We start from the raw sequence: 23,706 nt of genomic DNA, 5'->3' as shown, positions 1-23,706 counted from the left end.
GTAGCCTCTGGCAACACCAAACTGATCCAAGGTAGGAATTGTGGTCACTTTTTGCTGGGGTGGGTTTTTTGGGGGTTTTCTTGGTTTGGTTTTCTTTGGGGGGGGGGGGGGAATGTGTTTGTTATGGGTTTTGGTGTTTGTTTGGTTTGGGGATTTTCTGGGTGGGGCTTGTGTGTATAAACATTGGAGGCAATATCCCTACCTTGGATTAGGGAAGCTAGGAAAACTGCCCTGTTTTCCCTAGGCTCTAGGAGAACAGGCCAGGTTGATTGGAGCCCCGGGCAGCCTTGTGTAGCTCCAGGCTGGAGGTTGGTGTCCCTGCCTGTGGCAGGGGGGTTGGAGCTGTGTGAGCCTTGGGGTCCCTTCCAACCCAGCCCATTCTATGATTCTATGATTCAAAAAAAAACCCCAGAACAAGTACAACTTTGCTTCAGGTGCAGCTTCAGGCATTAGACAGCCAAGCCCCATTTAGGTAAAGAGGAGCATGCTACTCTTTCCCTTCCTTGAAAGCACTTGAGTAGCATGCTGCTCTTTACCTGCTCCAGGGAATGCATCCAGCCCAGAACTTACCTCCCAATAGCTGCTACGTCAGACCTACTAAGCCTTAACTACCACCTATGTGAATATGGTTGTATCTGTGCCCATTTTTTACATTTCTTCCCCTTTCACAGGGTATGTCCATGATTAGAGAAGACAGCCAAGAAGTGCAAAACTGAACTGCTGCCACATAAATCACCTATAGGGTAGATACTCATGGAAAAGATGGTCTTTTCCTCCCAGCTGAGAGTGCTAATGGCAGAGTGATGGTGTGGCTTTTTTATATAAAACAATGACAATGGATACTACTTGTGTGCTGCCATCCCAAGTGTATTTGACATAAGGACAGTGGAATAGAGAGAGGTTAAAAGAGCAGTGGACAGGGAAAGATGCTCACATTACCCTACATACTTTGGTGCGTGGAAACAGGTACTTATACAAAGGCTACTCCAACCTTGTGGTGACAGAGGTGTATTTAATATGCAAATCTGGGAAGAACAGTCTTCACGGCCATCTTCCCAAAACTCCTCAATTCATATTCTACCTGCTTTTTGTGCCCACTTTCCTGTGTTTTTCTCTCCCATACCTCCCACCCTTGCTTTTCATCAATTCTTTCTTCCATATGTCCACCCCAAATGGCACTAACATCTTAGTTGCTGCCAAGGACGTCGTTGAAACTCCAGATACTATGTCTATCATCTCAGTACGCTTTCTTACAGAAAATACCTGCTGCTTGAGATTTACACACTGCCTTCAAAAATATTTTTAAAAAATTAAAATATCTGTTTTCAGCTTGGTCCTTGGTGTAACAAACAATAGTAGCCAGCTGCTCATGAGGTATGCTGGAGCTTTTATTGCACTAATTTTATGCTGATGTAATGCTTCCATCAATTAAATTATACTGTCAAAATGGGTGTAACAGAGTAAACAACAAAACCTACTATTTTGAAATAACAGCTGTTCTCTTAATTGGCAAGGTGGGGCAAAAAAAAAGAGGTGATCTTTGAGGCAGCATTTAGTACAGGTTATTTATCATCACTCAGATATTTTCATTTCTATAATGTACTTCCTTTCCTAACTACTGAAGATGCACATGGCATTTCTCTATGAATTCTTCAGCTCTTCTTACTCTTACGACAAGAACACTGATGAAAATAGTTTTGCTAGGTTTAACATATTCCAGAAACATCCAGAGTAATTACATCAAATCTGAGTTGATTTTTATTCAGAGGTGTTGTGACAAACGCACAGAGTTGAAGGCTATTCATTGGAATGAGTCATTCTCCATACAGGTCTGTTTTCCTGGATGATCACTGCCTTATCTCTTCTTTTTAGAAATACTTTGATTAAATTTTTCATCTGGACTGCTAAGAAACTACTGGTATGCCAGCAGCACTGCAAGTGTGATTTCGTTTCAGTAATATGATTGGTAAATCAGTTTGATCGAGAGCAAAATGCTGTGTTTAAATGTTGTTTAGCATGATTTGCTCTTTTGCTGTTAAAATTAAATTTTCTGAGAGACAGACTTTTCTTAAACCTTTCAGCATCACAGGCATGCCTGGGTGCTGAAACACAAATTTCACACCATCATGTGAAAATGTCAGTTTGGATCCCATGCAGTTTAACAGAGGCGACATATGTGTTGCTTAGATCATTAGATGTCCCTGTTAGAGTTTGTGTCTAGAACTCATTGATGATTACATGAAAAAGTCATCAATTTCAGTCTGTATCTCAGTACTGCTCCTAAGATGTTCAAGCTACATTTTATCACATCATGCTAAGATAACAGCATCCTGGGCTGCGTTAGGCAAAGCAGGATGAGGGAGGGCAGCCTTCCCCCCTACTCAGCACTGGTGAGGCCACACCTGGAGTGCTGGGTCCAGTTCTGGCCTCCCCATACAAGAGACATGGACAGACTGGAGGGAGCCCAACAAAGGGCCATAGAGATGCTGAAGGAACTGGAACATCTCTCCTGTGAGGAAAGGCAGGCTGAGCAGTCCCAGCTCTCTCAGGAGAAGGGAGGGCTCTGGGGGATCTCTCAATGTATGTGAATACCTGAAGGGAAGGTACAAAGAAGAGAGAGCCAGGCTCTTTCTGTGGTGCCCAGTGACATGACCAGAGGCAGTGGGCACAGACAGGAGTTTCCCTTTGAACATCAGTAAATACATTTTACTCAGAATGACCAAACACTGTCATGGGCTGCCCAGATAGTGGAGGCCCCATCCCTGGAGACATTCAAGGTCAGGCTTGATGAAGCTCTGAGCAACCTGACCTAGTTAAGGGTATCCCTGCTTACTGCACGGGGGTTGGACTAGATGACCTTTAAAGGGCCCCTCTAACCTAATGCACTCTCTGATTCTCCAGCAATGGCATCAATGCATATCTTCAATAGATTATCAGCCATAAGCAACCACAGAACTTACCTGACATAAATCTCACTGTTGGGCAGGTTAGTAGACAGCATGGCAGATTTGACCTTGAACTAAGCTGCGTGTGACTGTGCCTTGTGTTGGAAAAGGGTCGGCACAAGCAGCAGGGGAGGCTTTATTTCATACTTCTTTTAGTTACTTTCCCAGCTACCACCCTCATTTCCACCTGTTCCCCAAGCCATTTACATCCGATAAGCACACCCACTAAATATCAAATCAATTGTATAGACTATCTTGAAGCAAATGTGAATAGAAGGGGGAGCAGATTGCAGCAGTAGAAGTTTGTCATATCTGAGCTAAATCATACTGTCAGTCTAAAGAAACAAGTAAACAGATCACACAAGGCAGGCATTCTATGTTCCTGATAAAACCATATTACACTCAGACTGCAAATGATCTCAAAAATAACTGCTTTGGGTTTTTTTTTCCAAATTTTATTTTCATGTGAAATAAACAGAAGCTTAACTTCATGTTTGTTCAAACTTATTTTGGGTAGAAGGAAGAATTTTGTTATGACTTCCTAGGCAAAGAAATAGTAAGACTTGTGGGGACATTTTTTTTTGGGGGGGGAGGGGGTATTAAAATAAAACAAGATGCAATGACACCAGCAAGTAGGATCTGGCATTTTATAAATGAAACACATCCTAAAGGAAAAAAAAAAAAAAAAGAAGCTCCCCAGGATCCGCTGCAAGTTTGGAACTTGTAAAAATCAACTGACTAGAAGTGACTAAGTTACTCACATGAATGGCTCAAGTTTAAATTTAATCTGGTTTTAGTTTGTGAGGTTTGGGGGGGGTTGTTGGGGTTTTTTTTTTAAATTAGAAGCTATTCACAGTACCATGTTGGGACCGTGACTTAACAGCTTGAACTTATTCAGTGCAGTACTGAGATACAGACTGAAATTGACGACTTTTTCACATATTCATCAATGAGTTCCAGACACAAACTCTAACAGGGACATCCAATGATCTAAAACAACTCCTGTGCTGCCTGCGTTAAACTGCATGGGATCCAAACTGACATTTTAGGTATTTTAAAGCAGCTCAGAAAGGAATGTGCTATTTCTAAAGAGCAACGTTTACTCCCAATGCAGCTCCAACACCTGCAGGTAACTTCACAGCTCACCAGCAGCCCGGGAGCCCTCCCCGCCCGTGGCACAGGCTCAGGCGTGTGTAGCAGCCCCCGAGAGGGGATGTAGGATTAACCCGTTACTCCCTTAGCACCCTTTCCCCCTTTCTCTTCACTGCTTTGGCTCTCTACAGAGACACAGAAGGGGAAGGGCCCGGCTCGGGGAGAAGCGCTTTACCGCAGCTGGGGCAGCCTCGGGGCGATGCCGGGGGAAGCTGCCAGGCACCTGCCCGCCCGGGTCGGCCACTGCGCTCACCCCACGGCCCGCACGGCAGGAGCCGCCTCACAGCGGCCACCCCACAGACGCTCTGTCGGCGACGGGCACCTCCCCGTCACCCCGCACTTCCATTTTGGAGCTGCCAAGCCCGCTCCAGCCGCCTGCACCAAGACACACGCCCTCGCCTCCCCCGCCGGACAGCCGCCCTCCGCCGCAGCGCGGGAAGAGGCCGCATCCAACGCGCCGCCTCCTCCGCCCCGGCAGCGCCCGCTTCCTCTACTCCGCCCCTGCCGCGACCAGCCGGTCCGCCGTGTCCCGCCTTTGTCTCCTCCTCCTCCTCCCGAAGGCCCCGCCCGGCAGCGGCGGAGTCCTCCCTGGGGAGCGGCGGACGGTGAGTGGCAGCGGCGCTGCCCCCTCAGCGCAGCGCGGAGGAGACGGGGCTGTGGCTGCTGGGCGGGCTGGGGCCGCCCCGAAGTGCTGCGGACTCCCGGCGGAGTCCCACTTGTCGCCTCGCCGCTGCTGGAGCCGTAGAGAAACTTGGCGCCGGGAGTCCGGGCTGGTGACTTCGCCCTGCCAGGCTCGGTGAGCGTCTGGGCGGGGATCCCGGGCAGGGCGGCCCGAGCTGCCGGCCTCCCTCCCGTTCCCCTGGCCTTCCGGGGTGTCATCCGCCGCCGGGGCAGCCCCCGGCCTGGCGGGGGACGGGGCCGAACAAACTCCGTCTCTCCGTCCGGGAGCGGCTGGGCGGCGGTAGTTGCAGAGTCACCGCTGGCAGCGCGGCTCGGCCGGGCGTCCCGGGGCGGGGAGGGCCCGCGGGTGGCCCCCGGCTCCTCCTAAATTGCCGGCTGGCTTCCGAACAAGCCCGAGCTCCCGGACAGCCGTACCCAGCCTCCCGTTCCCGGGCTTTTAGGAGAAACCCTAAAACCAGATCCAAGCGCTCGCTTCTATTCACTTCTAAGCCTGCTGCGGGGAAACTTGGTGGTGTCCTTCGTAGGGCACAGGCGGAGTGACCAGGGACGGGAGTGGTTTTGCTGTGGGGAGGGGGTGTGTGTGGTGTGTGTGGGGGTGTGTTTGTAGCTGACTGACACCGAGGTAAGTATCTTCATCACACGTGTCCTGAGAGATGCCTTAGTTGCCCCGTTCCCATTTCTGGGAGGGGTCCTCCCCAGAAGAGCATCCTCTGCCGGGGCTCTGGAGCCTCGGCGTGCCTTCTCTCCTTCACTCCCTCTCGAAGCGCCAAGGTCAAGCTTAAAGCCAGATGCAAAGTAACTTTTGTGATTGTATAATGGTTAAAAATACTCATGGTGGTTTACTGGGAAGGCATTTTAATCTCTGTGTTTCCCTAGGACTGTTTGAAGGTTGAGCTGAGCTGTGTTGGTTTATTTATAACTCGCTGTAGACATGTAATACAGAAATCCATTTACTTATATCAGTGTATTATTTAGAGAAGCTTGATTTTTGCAAGTTGTTTAAATTGCAAAGGGTATGTTTAATGATGGTAATGCAGCTGGTACTCCTAGCATCCTGGTGTGACTTTAGTGTTCTCTGGAAGTAGCTGTTGTCTGAGTTACGCATTGTCTCTTTGATTTTTGGCTATACTACTTTCGTCTTTACAAGGACAGGTTTAGGTCATTACTCTAAACCATACAGAATTTAAAAAGTATAGTTTGTAGCCAGACACCTTCTACAGTGTTCATTGTGAACTGCTTAGCTGCAGGGAAGCTGCTCTTAAGCAGCAAGTTACTCTCTGTTAGTAGGATACACATAACTTCCTACTCCCTGTCTTGTAAAAGCTAAACTTTCAGTACACACTTAACTGAAAATGTATTGATTTAAGGAACTTTTTGCTATAGAGCAGAGATCATCTAGGGGTAGTTTAAAGGTCTTCTCATGTAAGGAATTGTAATTCCTTTCTCTTCCTGCTTTAGTGCTCTGGGATTTGTTGGTTTTGCTTTGGTTTTTGTATAAATTGCCTTTTTAGTAGTAAATAAAGTCAGCTTATTTTGGATTGTGTATATTTCAATTGGAAACACCTATGAAGAGCATGTTTGGTGGTGTCTCTTTCCTCATTTCCAGTGGCAGAGTTTCTGCCTTCCTCTGTTGCCTGATGGTTAGGTGGTGGCTGTGAATCAGGCCCTGAACATGAAGTGATTTTTTCTATTGCTGTAGACCTCTCAATACTATTCTGTGAAAAGTTAAGGGGCCAGTCTTTCTTTCTTCCACATGTAAGCAGAACATTAGATTCACTTCAGTTATTTATCTGCAGTATTTACAGGATTGATTTGTTAATTTTTGTTGTTTATCTACACTTGAATGTCAGTTCTTATTTAAAAGGCAGTCACTGCTCCAGCACAGTGCTTTAGGCGCTCAGTCTTACTCAGCAATAGCTGCTCCTGCTTGGAATTACTGAAACCTTGAAGCTCCTGTCAGCATTCTTGACCTTTTCTAGGCTTTTTGTTCAACTAATTACACCCCCATCATCATGAATTTTGACTCTGGTTTTACGTTGTAACCCTACTATTAATCATTATTCTCTTCTTTTGCAGCTAAAATGAATTCAGGTCCTGATCCCCCCTCCAGTCCCTCGCACACCCAGCTGCATCTTGGAAGGTCCCAGCTAAATGCTGCAGCTGTGGACCATAGTGAGAACAATCAGAAACCTGCACCATCTTCAGGAGATGCTGCAACTCTTTCTTCTTCAGTTCCTGGCTACTCCCACAGCAGGGAGAAAGCTGAAAGAAATGGTAAGCATGAAAGCAATTCTTATGCAAAATTAACATGTGTTAAACATTGTGAGATTTTGTATTTTAAACCCTTGTTTAAGGAGACACTAAAGTAGAAAAATAAATGTCTCTGATTTCTTTTAACTGGTTGTTGTAGAATGGAATTTTCTTCTGCCCCTTACTTTGTGCATATGTTCAGGTTTTCCCATCCAATTTTCTTAATGTGTAGAGCAACAGGAAAGAAGTTTATTTGAAAAATTGGCAGGAAGTATTAAATATAATTTACCATAATACTAAGGTTTCAATTTAATTTCTTTAGTTGGCTAGATCACATGCTAAGTGTAGCTTAATATGAATTCTAATGTGGATAAATAGATACCACTGTAATGTAGACTGAGGGAATAATAAGTTGATATATGAAACCAGAGTGACAGAAATAAAGTTAAGATTAGCAGGCAGATAAGAAACTGGATTAAGAATCGTGACATGCTTTGAAAGGTAGAATGATGATACTTTTTTTTCTCTCCCCTGAGCTTGAACCCATTGAATTACAAAGGCTGTGAAAACTGATGGGATGAGGGAAATCTCATGTGAAAGGTAGAAAGAAAAATATTTGGCTCCTGTATTGAGTTAGTGAGTTCCACTTTGAAATTGTAATCCAACACTTGTGCAAAAAGGTCTTGTGTTCACAGTCTAGCAAAATTACTGCTCTTTAACTTCCTTAAAAAGTGGACTTTTGATTCTGCAGCTGCTTATGTTCATGCCCTTACCTTCACAACTATGAGTCACTCTGCTGAAGGTAACGTTGCTGTCCAGAAGTTTAGGATTATTAAATGTGTGAGTATCCACATGGCATGTATCAGAAGCAGCTGAGCTCTGCACATAGCTCAGGCCAAATATTGTGACTGTGTTAGCACATCTGTTGTTTCCCTCTAATTCAGAATTGACTGTTGGAACCTTCTGGGTCCTTTGTTGCTAAAAAACACATTCTAGACAGAGGAAAATGTGTTGGATACCTGAATTTCTAGGATGCCTTAGTGTATTGTTACCACTTTGTCCTCTTACCCACTCATAAGAGAATTCAGAAGTGGTGGAGAATTGACACCTCTAACACTAATTACATGATTATTAATTTGGGCTTAGTATAACAGGTGTGTTTTCTTCCTTCCTTCATTCTCCAGTTTCTTAGTATGCTTCAACAGCAAAAGAATAGCAAGAAGATTAGTAATATGGAGTTATCTGGGGCTTTGTTATAACATGATTTGAAAGAGGAAAACATAGGTTTCTGTTCCTGGTGCCTACTTTCATGAAAGACTCTGAAAATTAATATAAGATATCCACTTAGTGGTGTTTTACATAGAGATTCTGTCAGATATTCTTCTCTATCTTATTATTGAGACTTTCGTACTCTACATAAATACCAGATTTTAAAAATTATATCAGATTTTGTCTTGGTTCTCTTTACAGGCCTGTGTGTTTACTAGTGATCCCTTTGCAGTTTTGTATTGTAGATGTTTCTGTTTGCCCCCCCCTATAAAAGAGGACCTTTGAGTATTGATGTATTTCTCCATTTCAACTGTAACTCATTCCTGAATACTTTAAATTTCTTCCCTTGAAATTCTTCTCAGTGCCTGCTGCCACTGTCGTGGCCCCTTCCACCCCCATCTTTATTTAGGCAAGTATTTAATGCTGCAGAATGAGCTGCTGTTACCATTGTGTCATGCTACAGTCTGTAACGACCAAGATTTTGGTGGATTTAGGTAGCAGAAGTGTTCAATAAAATCATGTTTCTCCATCCAGTGTTTTCTTCTATGGTTAATTTAAATTTATATCATTTGTCATAATGCTAGCAGTTTCTAGAACTGAACACTCACTGTAAAAGAAAGGCAGCAGAGAATTTTTTCTTCCATCCACAGCAGCATCAGTCATCAGAACTGAAAAACAGGGGGTTTAGTGGGATTTCAGAAAGAGGTACAAATGGAGAGAAGTAAAACTTCAGTCATGGAAACAAATATGGAAAAAGGGAGATATTCCAGAGCTGTCTGGATGCCAACCTGTACAATACGTCCTAGGGAACCTGCTTTGGCAGGGGGGTTGGACTCTGATCTCTGGAGGTCCCTTCCAACCCCTGTGTTTCTGGGATTCTGTGACTCAAACTGAAAATGGACACCTCAGCAATTTTAAAACTATTTGAGCTGACAGAGAAGGTATTCCTTGGAATTGCTAAAGCCTGTAGCAATAACTAACGTTCAGGTTGAGTGAGGGTTCTGGTCTCTTAGCCATGGTGGGTTGAGATCTGGTTGTATGAAAGGACACGTGCACTAAAACATGTTCTGGGAAGGGCTGTTCTGAGGTCTTTCTTGGAAGATTGAAGTCAGTTTCTTTCTATCATAACTATCTGTTATGGTGACTGTAACTGTGAAGGATGTAAAAGAGGACAGAAAAGGCCAGCACATAGCTGTACAGAAAGCTACCTCCTAAGTATCATTAAACATGCAGAACATTCCTCTTTAATGCTGACTTAAATATCCTGCATAAACTTGTACAAACATAAAGTTGTAACAGAAGTAATTTAATTTTTAATATCATCTCTGATTCCTGTTGGAGAAGGGGAGATCTATAACACCCATCTCAAATATTGTCTTGAAAGGCAGTTATACTTGAATCCTATCTACCACATGCCCATTAGCCCTTGTTGCAAAGATAACGGCATCCTGGGCTGCGTTGGGCAAAGCAGGATGAGGGAGGGCAGCCTTCCTCCCTACTCAGCACTGGTGAGGCCACACCTGGAGTCCTGGGTTCAGTTCTGGGCTCCCCATACAAAAGACATGGACAGACTGGAGGGAGCCCAACAAAAGGCCATAGAGATGATGAAGGAAACCATTTGGTGATTCTTGAAATATTCTTGCCAACATACTGTATTTCTGATCTGGGCTTTTTTTTCCCTACTCTCTACTTATATGCGCTGCGTTTAAGGCTATAGCATCAGTGTGAATGTTAAGTAATTTACTTCCTGGAAACACCCATCTCCCAACTCCTGTAGCAATATCCCTATCTTGCAGCATAATCCAGAGAACTAATGAATTCCCTGGCTCTGACTCAGTAAACCACTTAAGCAAATGCACATCCTCAGCTGCACAGGTACTTCCCTGGGATTGAACTGCTCTACTATAGCTTTTTCTTAGCAGTTTTTCATTCTATCTTCTGCTAATGTATCGTTAGGTAGTGTTTTTGTTATTCCTTGTATAATTGATTTCACAGTGGGAGATGATAGTGCTTTGAGAATTTATTGTGCAAATTGAATCTGAATTTAATGAAAAAAACAGTATTCAGTTGTTGAGCTTGAGATAATTGGTAGATAATGCTTTTGTTGTGTTTTTTTTAAAAAAAAAGGAAGTGTCGTGGTTTAGCCATGATCAGCAAACAAACCCCATGTGGCCTCTTGCTCATCCCTGCCTGGCAGGATGGGGGAGGGAATCAGAAAAGGGAGAAAACGTGTGGGTTGAGATAAAGACAGTTTAATAAGTAAAGCAAAAGCTGCACACACAAGCAAAGGAAACCAAGGAATTCATTCCCTACTTCCCATGGCAGGCAGGTGTTCAGCCATCCCCAGGAAAGCAGGGTACCATTACACCTATCTGTTGCTTGGGAAGACAAATGCCATCACTCCAGATGTTCCTTCCTCTTCCCTCAGCCCCGTTCACACTGAGCATCACGCCACGTGGTATGGAATATCCCTCTGCTCATTGGAGTCAGCTGTCCCAGCTCTGTCCCCTCCCAAACCCCAGCCACTTCTTGGTGGGGTGAGATGAGGAGCAGAAAAGGCCTTGGCTCTGTGGAAGCCCCGATCAGTAGTAACAAAACCATCTCTCTGTCATCATCACTGTTTCCAGCACAGAAGCAAAACACAGCCCTGTACTAGCTGCTACCCAATCCCAGACAAACCCAGCACAGGCAGTTATTCCTATTTCTACCCAAAGCTGTTGCATTCTCTAGAAACCTTCTGCCTATATAAGTAGTTTTTTTGTTTTGTGTAGATGTTAAAGGAAAAAACAGTTGTTGTTCTTTCATGGATGTCTTGGACAGGAAGTTTATTAGTGAGCAAAGCACTTATGCTACTAATTAGGGCTTCTGAAATTTTAAACCCACTGAGTCACCAGTCTTCGTGTAAGCAAGTTACTGGGGGGTTGCTAGCTGCTTAAACAAAAAAGTTTTGCTGTTGTTTTAGTAGTCTGTCAGAGAGAAATGGAGATGGCAACAAAGACCAGTGGCTGCCTGGTGATGTTTGTTGAAACAGACCTTCTCAAATCTCTAAAGACACTTCTATGCTTCACAGGCTCACAGCTGTTATATACCCATTTTTTGCATCTGAATTTCATTCACTCTAAACATGCTCCTTCCTCCAGCCCCAAAACAGTGCAAAGACAGTTTAATAAGTAAAGCAAAAGCTGCACACACAAGCAAAAGCAAGCCAAGGAATTCATTCCCCACTTCCCGTGGCAGGCAGGTGTTCAGCCATCCTCAGGCAAAGAGGGCAAAATATGCAAAAAGAAATCTCTCAGATGAGAACTCTGCAGGTCCCAACATCGAGTTTTCCAAATAGGCTTAAAAACATCACTCTGGGCAGTGGAACCATTTCCTCTAGGTGTACAGAGAGCAGAGTGAGGCCAAGAAAGCACCTTCAGTGTGTTGGCTTAGTTACCACGTGAGCTTCTGGATACTGCTGCTATTAATGTAATTTGTATGGAAGAGGTGTGTGATTAAGGGCCTGGAGCATCTCCCCTATGAGGAGAGGCTGAATAAGCTGGGACTGTTCAGTCTTGAGAAGAGAAGACTAAGGGGGGATCTAATGAATGTTTATAAATATCTGAAATACGGGATGCAGGGGGAAATGGGCAGCCCCTTTTCAGTGTCTGTGGGGACAGGACAAGGGACAGTGGCTGCAAGTTGGAGCACAGGGAGTTCCACACCAACATGGGGAAGAACTTTTCCCCAGTGAGGGTGAGGGAGCCCTGGGACAGGCTGCCCAGGGAGTGTGGAGTCTCCTTCTCTGGAGAGATTCCAGCCCTGTCTGCACACTGACCTGTGCAATATGAGCTGGGGAGCTGCTTTGGCAGGGGGGTTGGACCCCATGAGCTCTCAAGGTCCCTTCCAACCCCTGTGATTCTGTGAATCCATGCTCCAGGTAAGTGATTTGTACTACTGAGCCAGAAAGTAGCTTTCTGTGGCCCAGAGGGTGTTTCACTTTTGATTCAGATGAAAAGAAAGCAGAATGGAGAGAAACTTCTCACAATACCATAGTGATGGGATACTTGAATCCAGCTATCCCAGGCAAGTAACTGCTTCATCAGCCATAACTGTAACTTGAACTGGACTGACTCTCACCCCCAGTGAATATTTATTGTGTTGCAGGTTATCTGGAGGTGTTGCCATTTCTTGTAATGCTTAAGTGCCTTCTAGCATGTAAACTATCTTTCTTAAAAATTGTCAGTCTGCCATGCAGGACATCATAGAATCCTCGGATCGCAGAATCACAGGGGTTGGAAGGGACCTCGAGAGATCATCGGGTCCAACCCCCCTGCCAAAGGAGGCTCCCTAGTAAAGGAATATGGGAGGCATTGAGAAGGTGATCATGGGGGGAGGGGTTATGAGTGGATGAAACAGATTTTATTGGGTTTTTACATCATTCATATACATTTACTAGGCAGTGAGGTTGAATTCCTGCCTGACATCTCCTTTCCAAAGGTGAGAGCTTGGGAAGTCTTGAGAGCATTGCAAAGCGAAGTTAAGCCACTTGAAGAAACATCTCTCTGGTTGTAGAACTAACTTTCGTTTTGTCCACATTTGTGCTGTTAAGGAAGTATGAACAAACCTCTTGCTCTAGAATTGAGAACGTATGGGGAAAGGATTTGTACTGAGAGCTGTGCAGACAGAAATCAATTTCCTATGTTGTGTTTGTAAATGTGCAGGGTTCTGCTTGTGCTTAGGAAGGTTATGAGGGTTTTTGTAGCTCTTGGGAAAGAGTTATTTTATAAATTTCATGGCTTAGAATTTATAAATAGTACAAAAAATTCTCCTAAACAGTTTACAATGCCTTGTAACAATGTACAACGGCGCGTCTCCAACGCATTGCTAAATGATAGCTAAGGAATAGGGAACCTCTCTAATTTACAAATATTTTCTGAATGTTAGCCTCTTCCACTTATGGTTACAAAGAACTTTTGCTTCAAAGCTCCATTTTAGCACTTCTGTGTCTTCATTTTCTGGCAGTTTGCTTGTACAGACTAACTCTTGAGGCAAAGTGAAATGTTTGTGCAAAGCTTGCAGAAGTCTCTGAAAAAATCTTTGATTGTTAGAAGGGGAGGATTATGCCTTGAAGTATTAATTACTTAACAATTTATCTGTCAGTTTATTAATGCCCCTTCAAACTTTACCTGTAATTACTCAGGCTTTGGAAAGCTCATTTGCCAAGTATTGCTGTGGGGGAGAAAGGATTCTATCCAAACAAAAGTTAATGACTGTGTTTTCAGTTAAAATTTGGGACATAGTCATAGTTGGTGCAGAACAGCAGGAATTGGCTTTTTCAGGTCTGCTGCTACTCTTGTCAATAACATGCTGGTGTTTTTACAATATGTGGGAGTAGGATTGAACACCCGTTTATTTACGTAAAGATTTTCCATCTTTGCCTCTTTCACCAATTTGAAATACATAAATGTTTTCTTCAGCTGATTAAAAACAAACCAGGATGTTGCTGGTGAGTTTTTGCTGTCACACAATGAAACAGATTAAGAAAAGTGCCCTAGCTCAATCTTCCTCCATTATTTTTTCAGATGGATTGATTTCCTATTCTGTGGTAGTTTATGATAACAAAAGGCTTGTTCTAGCTCAGTGCCAGGGTGTTAGAAGGATAGAAACGAGCAGCCGGAGGGTACAAGGGGAAGAGCTACATTCACATTGGTAAATCACGTCATGAAATAGGAGTGGCTCTGTAAGTCATTTGGTGTTAAAGACTCCCAAGTTCCTCTTGCACACGTTTAAAAATGTAATTTAGTGTTTGGGATAGAGCCTTTCAATTTCATTTCCTCCAAAAGGAATGCAGCCTGCGTGCTCCACCGTGCAAACAAAATGCATTGAGTGGGAACAGTTGGAAATCTAAAAGCACGTTCCTCATCTGAACCAGTTTCCTAATACAACACACCTGCATTCAGCAGCAGCAAGAACTGTTAACTTCTGGAGATCCTTTGTCGTGACTTTGGGAGGAAAACCTTTGGAAGTACCTAAGACCTGTCTGTTCATGTTCAAATGAAACTGCAACAAATCCCTGTTACTCTACAGTAATCAAGGAGAGGTGAGAGGGCCCCTTGCAGGAGTAGATACACTTACAGCAAAAGTTAGAAGGTGAGGCTGGAAAGACTAAACTAGGAAATAAACCAAATCCTTTGCAAAGTCAGTTAATTATGAGATGTCAGTTATTATTATTAAGGCACCGTGGACGTGCAAAATGATTAGGGTGGGTCTTTCTTTAAGGGCCACTGTTTTGATGGTAAGCTAATGAACTGCTACAGTGTCTGTGTGGTGAAGAGCAGAACTGCTGAAATTCCATTGAGCATTGTGCAGGTGGTTAAGATTTATGTGGGGGTTTGTGAGGTTTATGATCTCAACTCTTTTTTTCTCACTTCTTTTCTGCAGGTTGCATTTGAATTTCTCCATTTTAGGGGGGGAGGGAGGGTTAATAATGATGATTATCAACCAAGAAATTACAAAAAGCTTGTTTATTTTTAAGTCTCCAGATTTGGAACGTTAGATTTGTCCCATTTCATCCATAAAGGCTTTAATCTGAGATGTCTGGGTAGAAATACAGCAGGGCTGTCTCGTTACTGGTGTATAAAATTATTTTAATGACTTTAAATGATCATTGTACAATAATAGCTATGCTAGAAAGAAATACCTTTTAAGAATAGTTTTCCCTCCACTTTAAAATTTATAGTCTCTGTAATATCATCACTCTTAGTTTTCCACCTACATGCCTTGCTTTTTTTTTTTTATTGCTCTCCTGACAATTTGCCTTCATTTTGTGGGGGTGCAGAAGTTGTTCCCTTTTCAATTTAATGCTATTTGATGACTTGCAATTGTGGTGTGATGAAGACTGTTATCATATATACAAACGCATTGCTGCTCAGAGAGAAAGCAGAGCTGAGTTCTAGACTTCAATATTCCCTGTAAATAAATGTTGTTCCCTCCTCTCCCATCCTTTTTATCACCTTCAAAAGCAGAATGCCCGATGTATGTTATGAGAAGTATTTGTAATGGTTCTTGGGGCAATTAGGACCAGCTGAAGTTCTAACCATGGAGGTTGGAAAGCATAGAAGGGAAACATGCAATGTACTGTTCATTGTACCAAGCCCTTGCGTTGCAGTTAAGGTACCAATCCAGGAGGCTTCTGAATGGATGAAAGTATTTAAAGCTCATGGATGAGCAAATAAGCCTCTAAAGTTTAAAACAAAAATTATCAATACAGTGACGTTTGTTGTACAACATACTTCTCCCTCTCCAGACATTTCCTCTGTTAGTGCCATTGTAATCTGTGTGTAGAAACCCTGTTTATAACAGGATGCTGAATGCCTGCTTTTAAGTGGATCGTCAGTCTTTCCAGAAACTTTACTCCTACATAGGTGCTGTACACAATGCCACCCATCTTTTGGAGTTTGTGGTAAGTGAGTAGGAGGATTTCTCTAGAGACTCAGACTGGCTCTGCTGAACACTGAAAGCTCAACAGTACAATCCAGTGACACACAAAACCTGTTAGAACCTGAATTTTTGTTACAAAATGTACAGATGAACCTTTTCAAAAGCACATTGATAACAGACAACCTCCCTGTGCTTGAACAGTTTAAGTCTCTTTTTCCTTGAAAGAAATCAGACACCTTTCACTTCAGAGATAGACTTACATAGCATCTTCTAGCAAATGAAAGGATGGTTTGGGGTTTTTTTGTCATTAATATGTGTATGCCTTTGCTCCTAAGTGCATCTGAGATTCTAGAAAGCTTGTTTCATACTGGGGAAAAATACGGAATGATAAGCTGAGCACCGTTCCCTGAAAATGTTGAATTTGTTGGAATTTGATAAATTTATCAGATTGTTATTTACAAAAGTAACTTTTCCTGCAAAAAGTCTTGTGTCACACTATTGGAATTACCACCATACACTTCTGAAAGGGACTGGAGATATATATACAGGACATAGCACTGACAGAAATACCTTCTAGGGAGACTTTTCACAAAATTTGTTCTATCTCTTTTGCTTGATCACAGAACCATGGAATGGGTTGGGTTGGAAGGGACCTTGAAGATCATCAAGTTCCAACCCCCCTGCCATAGGCAGGGACGCCTCTCACTAGACCAGGCTGCTCAAGGCTCCATCCAACCTGGCCTTGAACACCTCCAGGGAGGGAGCATCCACCACCTCCCTGGGCAGCCTGTTCCAGCACCTCACCACCCTCATAGTGAAGAATTTTTTTCCCTAATATCCAATCTAAAATCTACCCCCTTCCAATTTAAAAGCATTCCCCCTCATCCTATCACTACATGCCCTTCTAAAAGGTACCTCCACATCTTTCCTCTAGCCCCTTCAGGTGCTGGAAGGCTGCTGTAAGATCTCTCTGGAGCCTTCTCTTCTCCAGGCTGAACAACCCCAACTCTCTCTGTCTTCATAATGGGGAGACATGCCCTCAAGCTTTAAATTTGCTTACCGTTTCCTTGACTATTTATTTTTTGAACAAATGCATCTGCATTATTTATTTTGTATGTACATGCAATCTTGATGCTTCTTTCCAACCCTAATATTATAAAATTAAGATTTCAACACTATTTTTTTATACTAGCAAATGAGCTATCACTGAGAATCTGCAAGAAAACCATTTTCTATAGCTGGTATGTTTAATTTGTGAACTTCTTAAAGCAGATTCATTCCATCTTCTAACACAAATTAACTGCTTCACTTTACTGACAGGCTATGATTTCTGATGCTTTAGTCACATTTTATTGCATTTTAATTTTTTAGTAGCCCAAGAAGACCAGATGATTACAATACAGTCCTGTCATAGTTTTAAACTGTGTAGTAAGACCTCTACTGACTTCATAAGAAGTTACAACAGCTTGTCATTCTGACTCTAACCCTGGCAAAGGTCAATACTGGAAGAATAGAGAGCAAGACTAACCTGGGGATTTAGCTGCTGGAAAGACCTGTGGATGACAGCTTTTTCCATACTGCTCATGATCAAATGTATAAATCACTCTTGTCAGTTAATAACATGGAGCTTAGGGAAATGCTTGATGTCCTGTGACTTCTTGTAAGTACAAAACCAAACATTAAGTAGAGAGCTTACTGGATAAAGGTAATGAAAGTATGAAATATGGGGTGGTTATTCTTCTGAATGCCATCCAGTTTTTTCTTTGCTTCTGCCTGAACTTAACATTGGAGTGTTACAGTTTATGAACTCTGTGTGAAGGATCACAGAAGTCACTCTCAGTGCTCAGTATTAGTACTGGGAAACCCAAATGGTCACAGACTTCTTAAGGTTGAATAATATAGTCCTTACCATGTGTCTGAACTGATAATCTTTCCCCTGGGAGAATGAGTGTTGTATATTTCTATTCATTGTTTTGTATTTCTTGATTTCTTATCCCTGTAACAGGCTACATTGTATTTTGTTGAGTCAAACAAAACATGAATGAAATTGCACTTAAACCCACGTATTTAAATACCCCTAGAATTTGCAAGATCGTTTAGGACATCAATTAGTTATTGTTGTTTGCCTCATTTTGCTGGGCCACCTTGATAGCTGTTCTCACCTGCAGCAACTGGCTGCAGCATCTTCTCATGAAATGGTGAAAATGTTTATTTATTTAGCTAGGTGTGTATTCAGCGAGCTAGAAAGTGTGCTACTGCTGGCTGGGACTAAATGTAGGAGATACATTGTGCACATTAACTCTTCCTGAGTATTTTCAGTCACTTCAGGAACACTTGCTGTCCTAAAAGAGTGGGAATCCAGAAATCCTGTTTTGCATCTTGTCGTCTCAAACCCTTTATTCTCCCCAGCATATGGGGTTTTTTTTCCCTCCCCCTGCACATCCCTGTCACTTTTCTTTCTGAGCCCAAATGAATGCTTGTGGTCGTGATCATATAACGTGTGTATGCCACACAGGTTTCCTTCATACACTTTGTGTGGGTGTTGCTTAATGCATTAATCCTCTGCTCGGTGGAGTTTCCACGCAGCTTTAATGTTCACTTGTAAAACCTGTAATTTACTTTAAACATATGTATTTCAGATTAATTCTTTGTCTTCGCTTTTGCTTCCTGTCTGAGAAATTGCTTTCAGTTTTCCACTTAGCCTCTTCTCATTAGGTTTCACTGTTCAAAGCACTTGCAAGTGCCCAGCTTGTGTTTGAGTAAAAAATTGTGAATTATGCAAGATAACACAACTGGCACCTAATAACTCCATTTACTAAGATTTTAAAGCTGAAAAGGCATAAGAGATTGTGATCCTTTAAAATTTTAAAGCTGAAAAGGCATAAGAGATTGTGATCCTTTAAAATACCAACTTTTGGCTTTGGTATTCTTTGATCATGGTCTTTCTGGTTTGGTTTGGTGGGATTTTTTTTAAATCTGGAGAATACAGATGCTGTAGCTGCAACCTAAGAAGAGCTGCATGTGCCTGGCGTGGGGTGATTGATAGCAGGCAAAGTGCTAAAACTCCCTTGTTCTGGGTAAATCCACTCTGCTAAGAGCTTGAATGTGTTTGCGTTGGTAGGAAAGTAAATCAACAGAGACTTTCATTTTTCAGTATGCACTCTATTGACTCTTTCTGCATGAAATAACTTTAATGGATTCTTTTATTTATTTTTTTTTTTAAGGAAGGCAGTGATTCCTAGTGGTTAGAAGAGCACTTAGAAAATTGAGGTTGCTTTATGTGGCAGTTGGGTGTGCATGATCCGCTCTGCATGTATGCATAAAGCTGAAAATGTTTCCTTACGTGTAAGGATTGTTATTTATGTACCTTTAAATAGTTTAGAGTTCATGAATGGATGTGTCTGTGTCTTCTTAAATGAGATTTTTTTTGAAACAGTGTTTGTCTAAACTGTGTACAAAACATTTTGCTAAGTATGTCATCAGACACTCTGCGATGACTCAACCTAACTACAAGGACGCACAAATGATGCGTTTCAGTTGTATATGTGGAGGATATGACAAAATTTAGGAGTCTATTGCATCCATCCTTAATTTTTACTACAACACTGGGAAGGAAATTTTATGACAGCCACAGCATACCCTGTCCAAGAAATGTTAGGCATGGAAAAGATTTGTTTTCAGTGGACTTGCACAAGTCATACAAAGCCTTGTATGAATGTTAAAGAGTTTGTTAGCTTTTAATTCTTCATGTAGTCCAAAGAGGCAGCTTATACTTGTTAACTAATCAATGATGGCATCTTCCTTTTGTGACTTGTAAATTTTATCTTGCAGTCTCACTTGGTCTAAACCCTTCTATGGATTAACTGCCTTTCTGTCAATTCAATTGCTAAAATTCAGATGTAAGGAACAGTAACTGCATCCTAAGAGAGGATTGAATAGTATTCTCTTAAAAACGGAAATGTTTCCTTTTGCAACATTCCATATTTCTGGTCAAAAACTAACAAAAACATTAGAAATGCCAAATGCTGAAATGAATGATAAATTTCCATTTAAGCCTTTAGCTACAAAGCTGGAATCTCACCTTACACAAGGTAAATGTATGTAATGTATGAAGTTTCACAAAGTAAATACTTGTCTTCAGCTTTCATCACCCTGTCTACAGTCTACCTATAGAAACAGGCTTCTGTATTCTGAGTATTTTTTCTGGAGTAGTAAAGCATGCTTCTTACTAGTACACAGAAATCGCTATTGTTTTAATAGCCTCTTTGAAGTCTGTCTGATAACAATGTGCAGCTTTAGCTTACTCTTGTAAATGCTGTGTATGACTGAAATGCACTCAAGCCTTTATCAGTTTCATTGGATTGTCTTTTAATAAGTGCTTTAATAAGATAGAATCATAGAAGTACGTTGAATGAAAAGTCTGGATTTCAAAAGCGGATATTTCTGTAGCCCTTCAGAGGTTTAAATGCTTTGTGTAGTATGAGGACATAAACACAGCAAACTCAGAAATAGATCTGCTTCATCCTTCTGAGATCACAAATCTTTTTTGTTTCACTTTTTTTTTTTAAAGCAGAACTGAGACATTCTAAGGCTATAATAACATTTCATATCTTAAACTTCAGACTTTATCACAGAATAATAAAAATAAACCGGTAAAATTCTGTTTAATAATTTCATTGTTCCAATACCCACTGAATAGTTGGTGTTGAGCAAAGTAGCATTGACTGCTAGAAGGTTGTCTCTGGGAAGGTAGAATTAGCCTAATTGAGAACTGACCCACAGAGCAGCATGATGATGAACTAAGTTTTAAGTAGGGTCTTGGCCGCAGGGTAGGAACTACAGCCAAAGTACTAACCACTTTTCCACATTCCTGTCCTGCCTTACTTTGTTCCTTACATGAATGATGTATTGTACTTGTAATGATACATATTAGGGGGAAGATTTTTTACAGAGAGAGTGGTGAGGGGTTGGAACAGGCTGCCCAGAGAGGTGGTGGATGCCCTGTCCCTGGGGGTGTTCAAGGCCAGGTTGGATGGGGCCCTGGGCAACCTCCAGGCTGGAGTTTGGTGGGGTGGTTGGAGCTCTATGATCTTTGGGGTCCCTTCCAATCCATGCCATTCTATGATTCTATGATTATATGAATGCTACATGCCACCTAAAGTTTGTGTGCGTTCGTTTGAATGACTGCAGTGAATAACTGATAGACTTCACTGGCTTATATAAATGCATCTGGCACACAACAGCTAGTGAGGTCTATTTTAATTGTCATGAAAGATACATGAAGTATTGCTAGATGAATGTTCCACTCTCCTGGAAATTTTTTTATATTCAAGTCAGAGTAAAATTTGACATTAAATAGACATGAGTTTTTAGCAAAGCTGGAAAATAAAAGCTTCTACTGACAGCATTTCCATTGCAGTACTTTTATGTGGGAGGAATACGTTTTCTGACTTAACAACATGCTTAAGAACAAGAATGATAAGTTATAGATCACCACTTTTTATGGTGAGTGAGTTTACTCTTGTATAGTATTTGTTTCAGCGTTGAGCTGAATTAAAAGAAAGTGTGTGTTGTCCATCCTTGTTCCAAACCAGACACTGACTATGTTTTGGTCCTTTTACCTTGAGAGACTGACCTAAATACCTCAAGAGAAAGTAAATTGATAGGCAGCCACAAAACTCTAGCCACACATGTTTTATCCTCTTGCTTATCCTTTAAGCAAAGAAAAAATATTCCTATTTATAGGAACACTATGATACTGAGCTATTTTAAATTTCATCTCCAAAACAACACTACAACCTGCTTTTGTGCCCTTGCCCTAACAACTACAGAACCGACCCCAGGCGTAATTGTAAGTTACTATCTTTTATTTATATTTAAAGGTCACATGTGAGGGTATTTAGAAGCAATGACCAGGCAGGAGGGACTGGGCAGTAGGTTCAAAGTAACTAAGCAGGAAAGATGATTACGAAGATGATGAAGGGCCTGGAGCATCTTCCCTATGAGGAAAGGCTGAGTGAGCTGTGACTGTTCAGCCTGGAGAAAAGAAGACTAAGGGGGGACCTTATTAATGTTTATAAATATCTGAAGTATGGGATGCAGGGGGAAATGGGCAGCCCCTTTTCAGTGTCTGTGGGGACAGGACAAGGGGCAATGGCTGCAAGTTGGAGCACAGGGAGTTACAGGGGGACGAACTTTTCCCCAGTGAGGGTGAGGGAGCCCTGGGACCGGCTGCCCAGGGGGTGTGGAGTCTCCTTCTCTGGAGAGATTCCAGCCCCGACTGGACGCCACCCTGTGCAATATGAGCTGGGGAGCTGCTCTGGCAGGGGGGTTGGACCCCATGATCTCAAGGTCCCTTCCAACCCCTGTGATTCTGTGAAAGGTTTCTTTTCCGTGGCAGTTAGTTCTGTTAGAACAAATAATTCAACGGTTTCCTGCAGTACCAGCACATTTATTTTATTTTCTCAGTTAAGGTGATAGTTTGAACATAAGGCTGCACATTCTTAATTTTGTTTTTTTTCTTCTTTTTTTCTTCTAGCTTCACGAAGAACATTATTTACATGTTCATCTGCAATGCAATTGCAATAAGTTAACTATATCCTAATGTGGAAGCTGCAAAATAGGAATGCTTTACAGTTTTCTGTCGTAATGCTTTTATCTAATAGAGATTATCTGAGCAAGAATTGGAAGGGGCAGAGCCATGGCATGTTCCTCTGTGTGGCAAGGGGGGCAGGAGAAAGGAATCCAGTTTGTATAAACCGCCAGTGTTGCTTTATCCAGAGTATCTCTAACAATTGGGATGGTCTCTTCTCAGCATGTAGAAAACCCTGAACAGAAAAAAAAAAGAAAAAAGTCCATAGCCAAGACTGTTGCTGCAGAAATCTTGATGCAAAATAAGTTAATGATTGTGAAAGCACAAGAAGAAACTACAGAAGAGAAGTGCTGCCTTGTCCGACACTTTTCCTTTGAGTGGGGTAGATGGATGTATATTATGTTTCTTTCAAACAATACGTGCTTGCCTGTAACTTCTTGTTTATTGTAAGCAGAGAGCCCCTGAGTGATGTCTGTTGGTGTGAGTGGTGCCATCTGGAAAACAGGCTTCTGACTGTTTAGAGTTCAATCCTGTGGGTTATATATCAGAGCAAGGAGATTAAGTGGTTAATTTTACTGGGATGCTGTTTGCCTATTTTACAATAATATTTTTACAGCTTTCTGAAAAGACCGAGTACTGAATGAAAATTATTTCTCATTACTTGCCTTGTTTAGCCAGACAACATGTTATAATCTGGCATTAATATTTCTCCAGGGGGAGCTTGGCAGACAGAGCTGTGGCACAGAGAAGGAGAAAACTTCCTTCATGATTTGCTCTTCCGAAAGTACACCCATTTTAATGAGAGCGTTGGCTTGTAGACTGTTCTTGTTTGGAAATAGTCAGGGTACCAGCGATGTTGAAGAATGTAACTAGCCTTGTTCTTTGGAAGATTATTTGGAATCGGGTTTATTTCCTCCTTCCTCCCACCTCTTGAAAAAGAGCCGGTAGAGAACGGCCCCTCAGCTAGCGGGGCTGCGGACCTGCTGCTCGCGTTGCGGCTGCCCAAATTAGGCAGAGGTTGAAATCTGTGACTTTGAGCAGGTGCCAGAAAGCTTCTCTCAGTCCATTTCCTACACTTGGAAACTCTGCTTTGTAACTGTACTTTCTCATGCTACCTGTGCCCTCCTTAATAGCTACCACAGGTGTGTTTTTTGCCGTGAGGGGTAGTGTGCTATGTACGGGTCAAGCTTTGGCACTGGTAAGTTTCCATCTTCCTGCCTAGTGAAAATTGTAGGTTGGCTGGTAAAGCTGTTATTCTGAATCAATGGTCTGTTGTCCTTACCCAATGTTAAAGTGTAGGAGCTGTACTGCTTTTTCCCTTCACAGTTCTTAGAAACTAATTTATGAGAAGTCATCTCATAAAAAGTATCAGTTCTGGCCTTTGTCAGCTTTGCC

General features: G+C 42.2%; 1 protein-coding gene across 1 annotated transcript in view; it reads left to right on the top strand.

The window, feature by feature from the left end:
• The first annotated feature begins 4,799 nt into the window (after window positions 1-4,799).
• WFS1 (wolframin ER transmembrane glycoprotein) overlaps window positions 4,800-23,706 on the top strand; it is a 33,008-nt gene continuing 14,101 nt past the window's right edge. Inside the window, exons 1-2 of the mRNA XM_084267062.1 lie at window positions 4,800-4,893; window positions 6,855-7,052. Of these exons, the coding sequence (XP_084123188.1) occupies window positions 6,860-7,052 (193 nt within the window). The 5' untranslated portion in view covers window positions 4,800-4,893; window positions 6,855-6,859. The remainder of the gene's footprint in view (window positions 4,894-6,854; window positions 7,053-23,706) is intronic.

This window comes from Gallinula chloropus (genome assembly GCF_964237585.1).
Source record: "Gallinula chloropus genome assembly, chromosome: 7".
In the NCBI taxonomy this organism is placed as follows: Eukaryota; Metazoa; Chordata; class Aves; order Gruiformes; family Rallidae; genus Gallinula; species Gallinula chloropus.
This window is presented reverse-complemented; position numbering and strand designations above follow the sequence as displayed.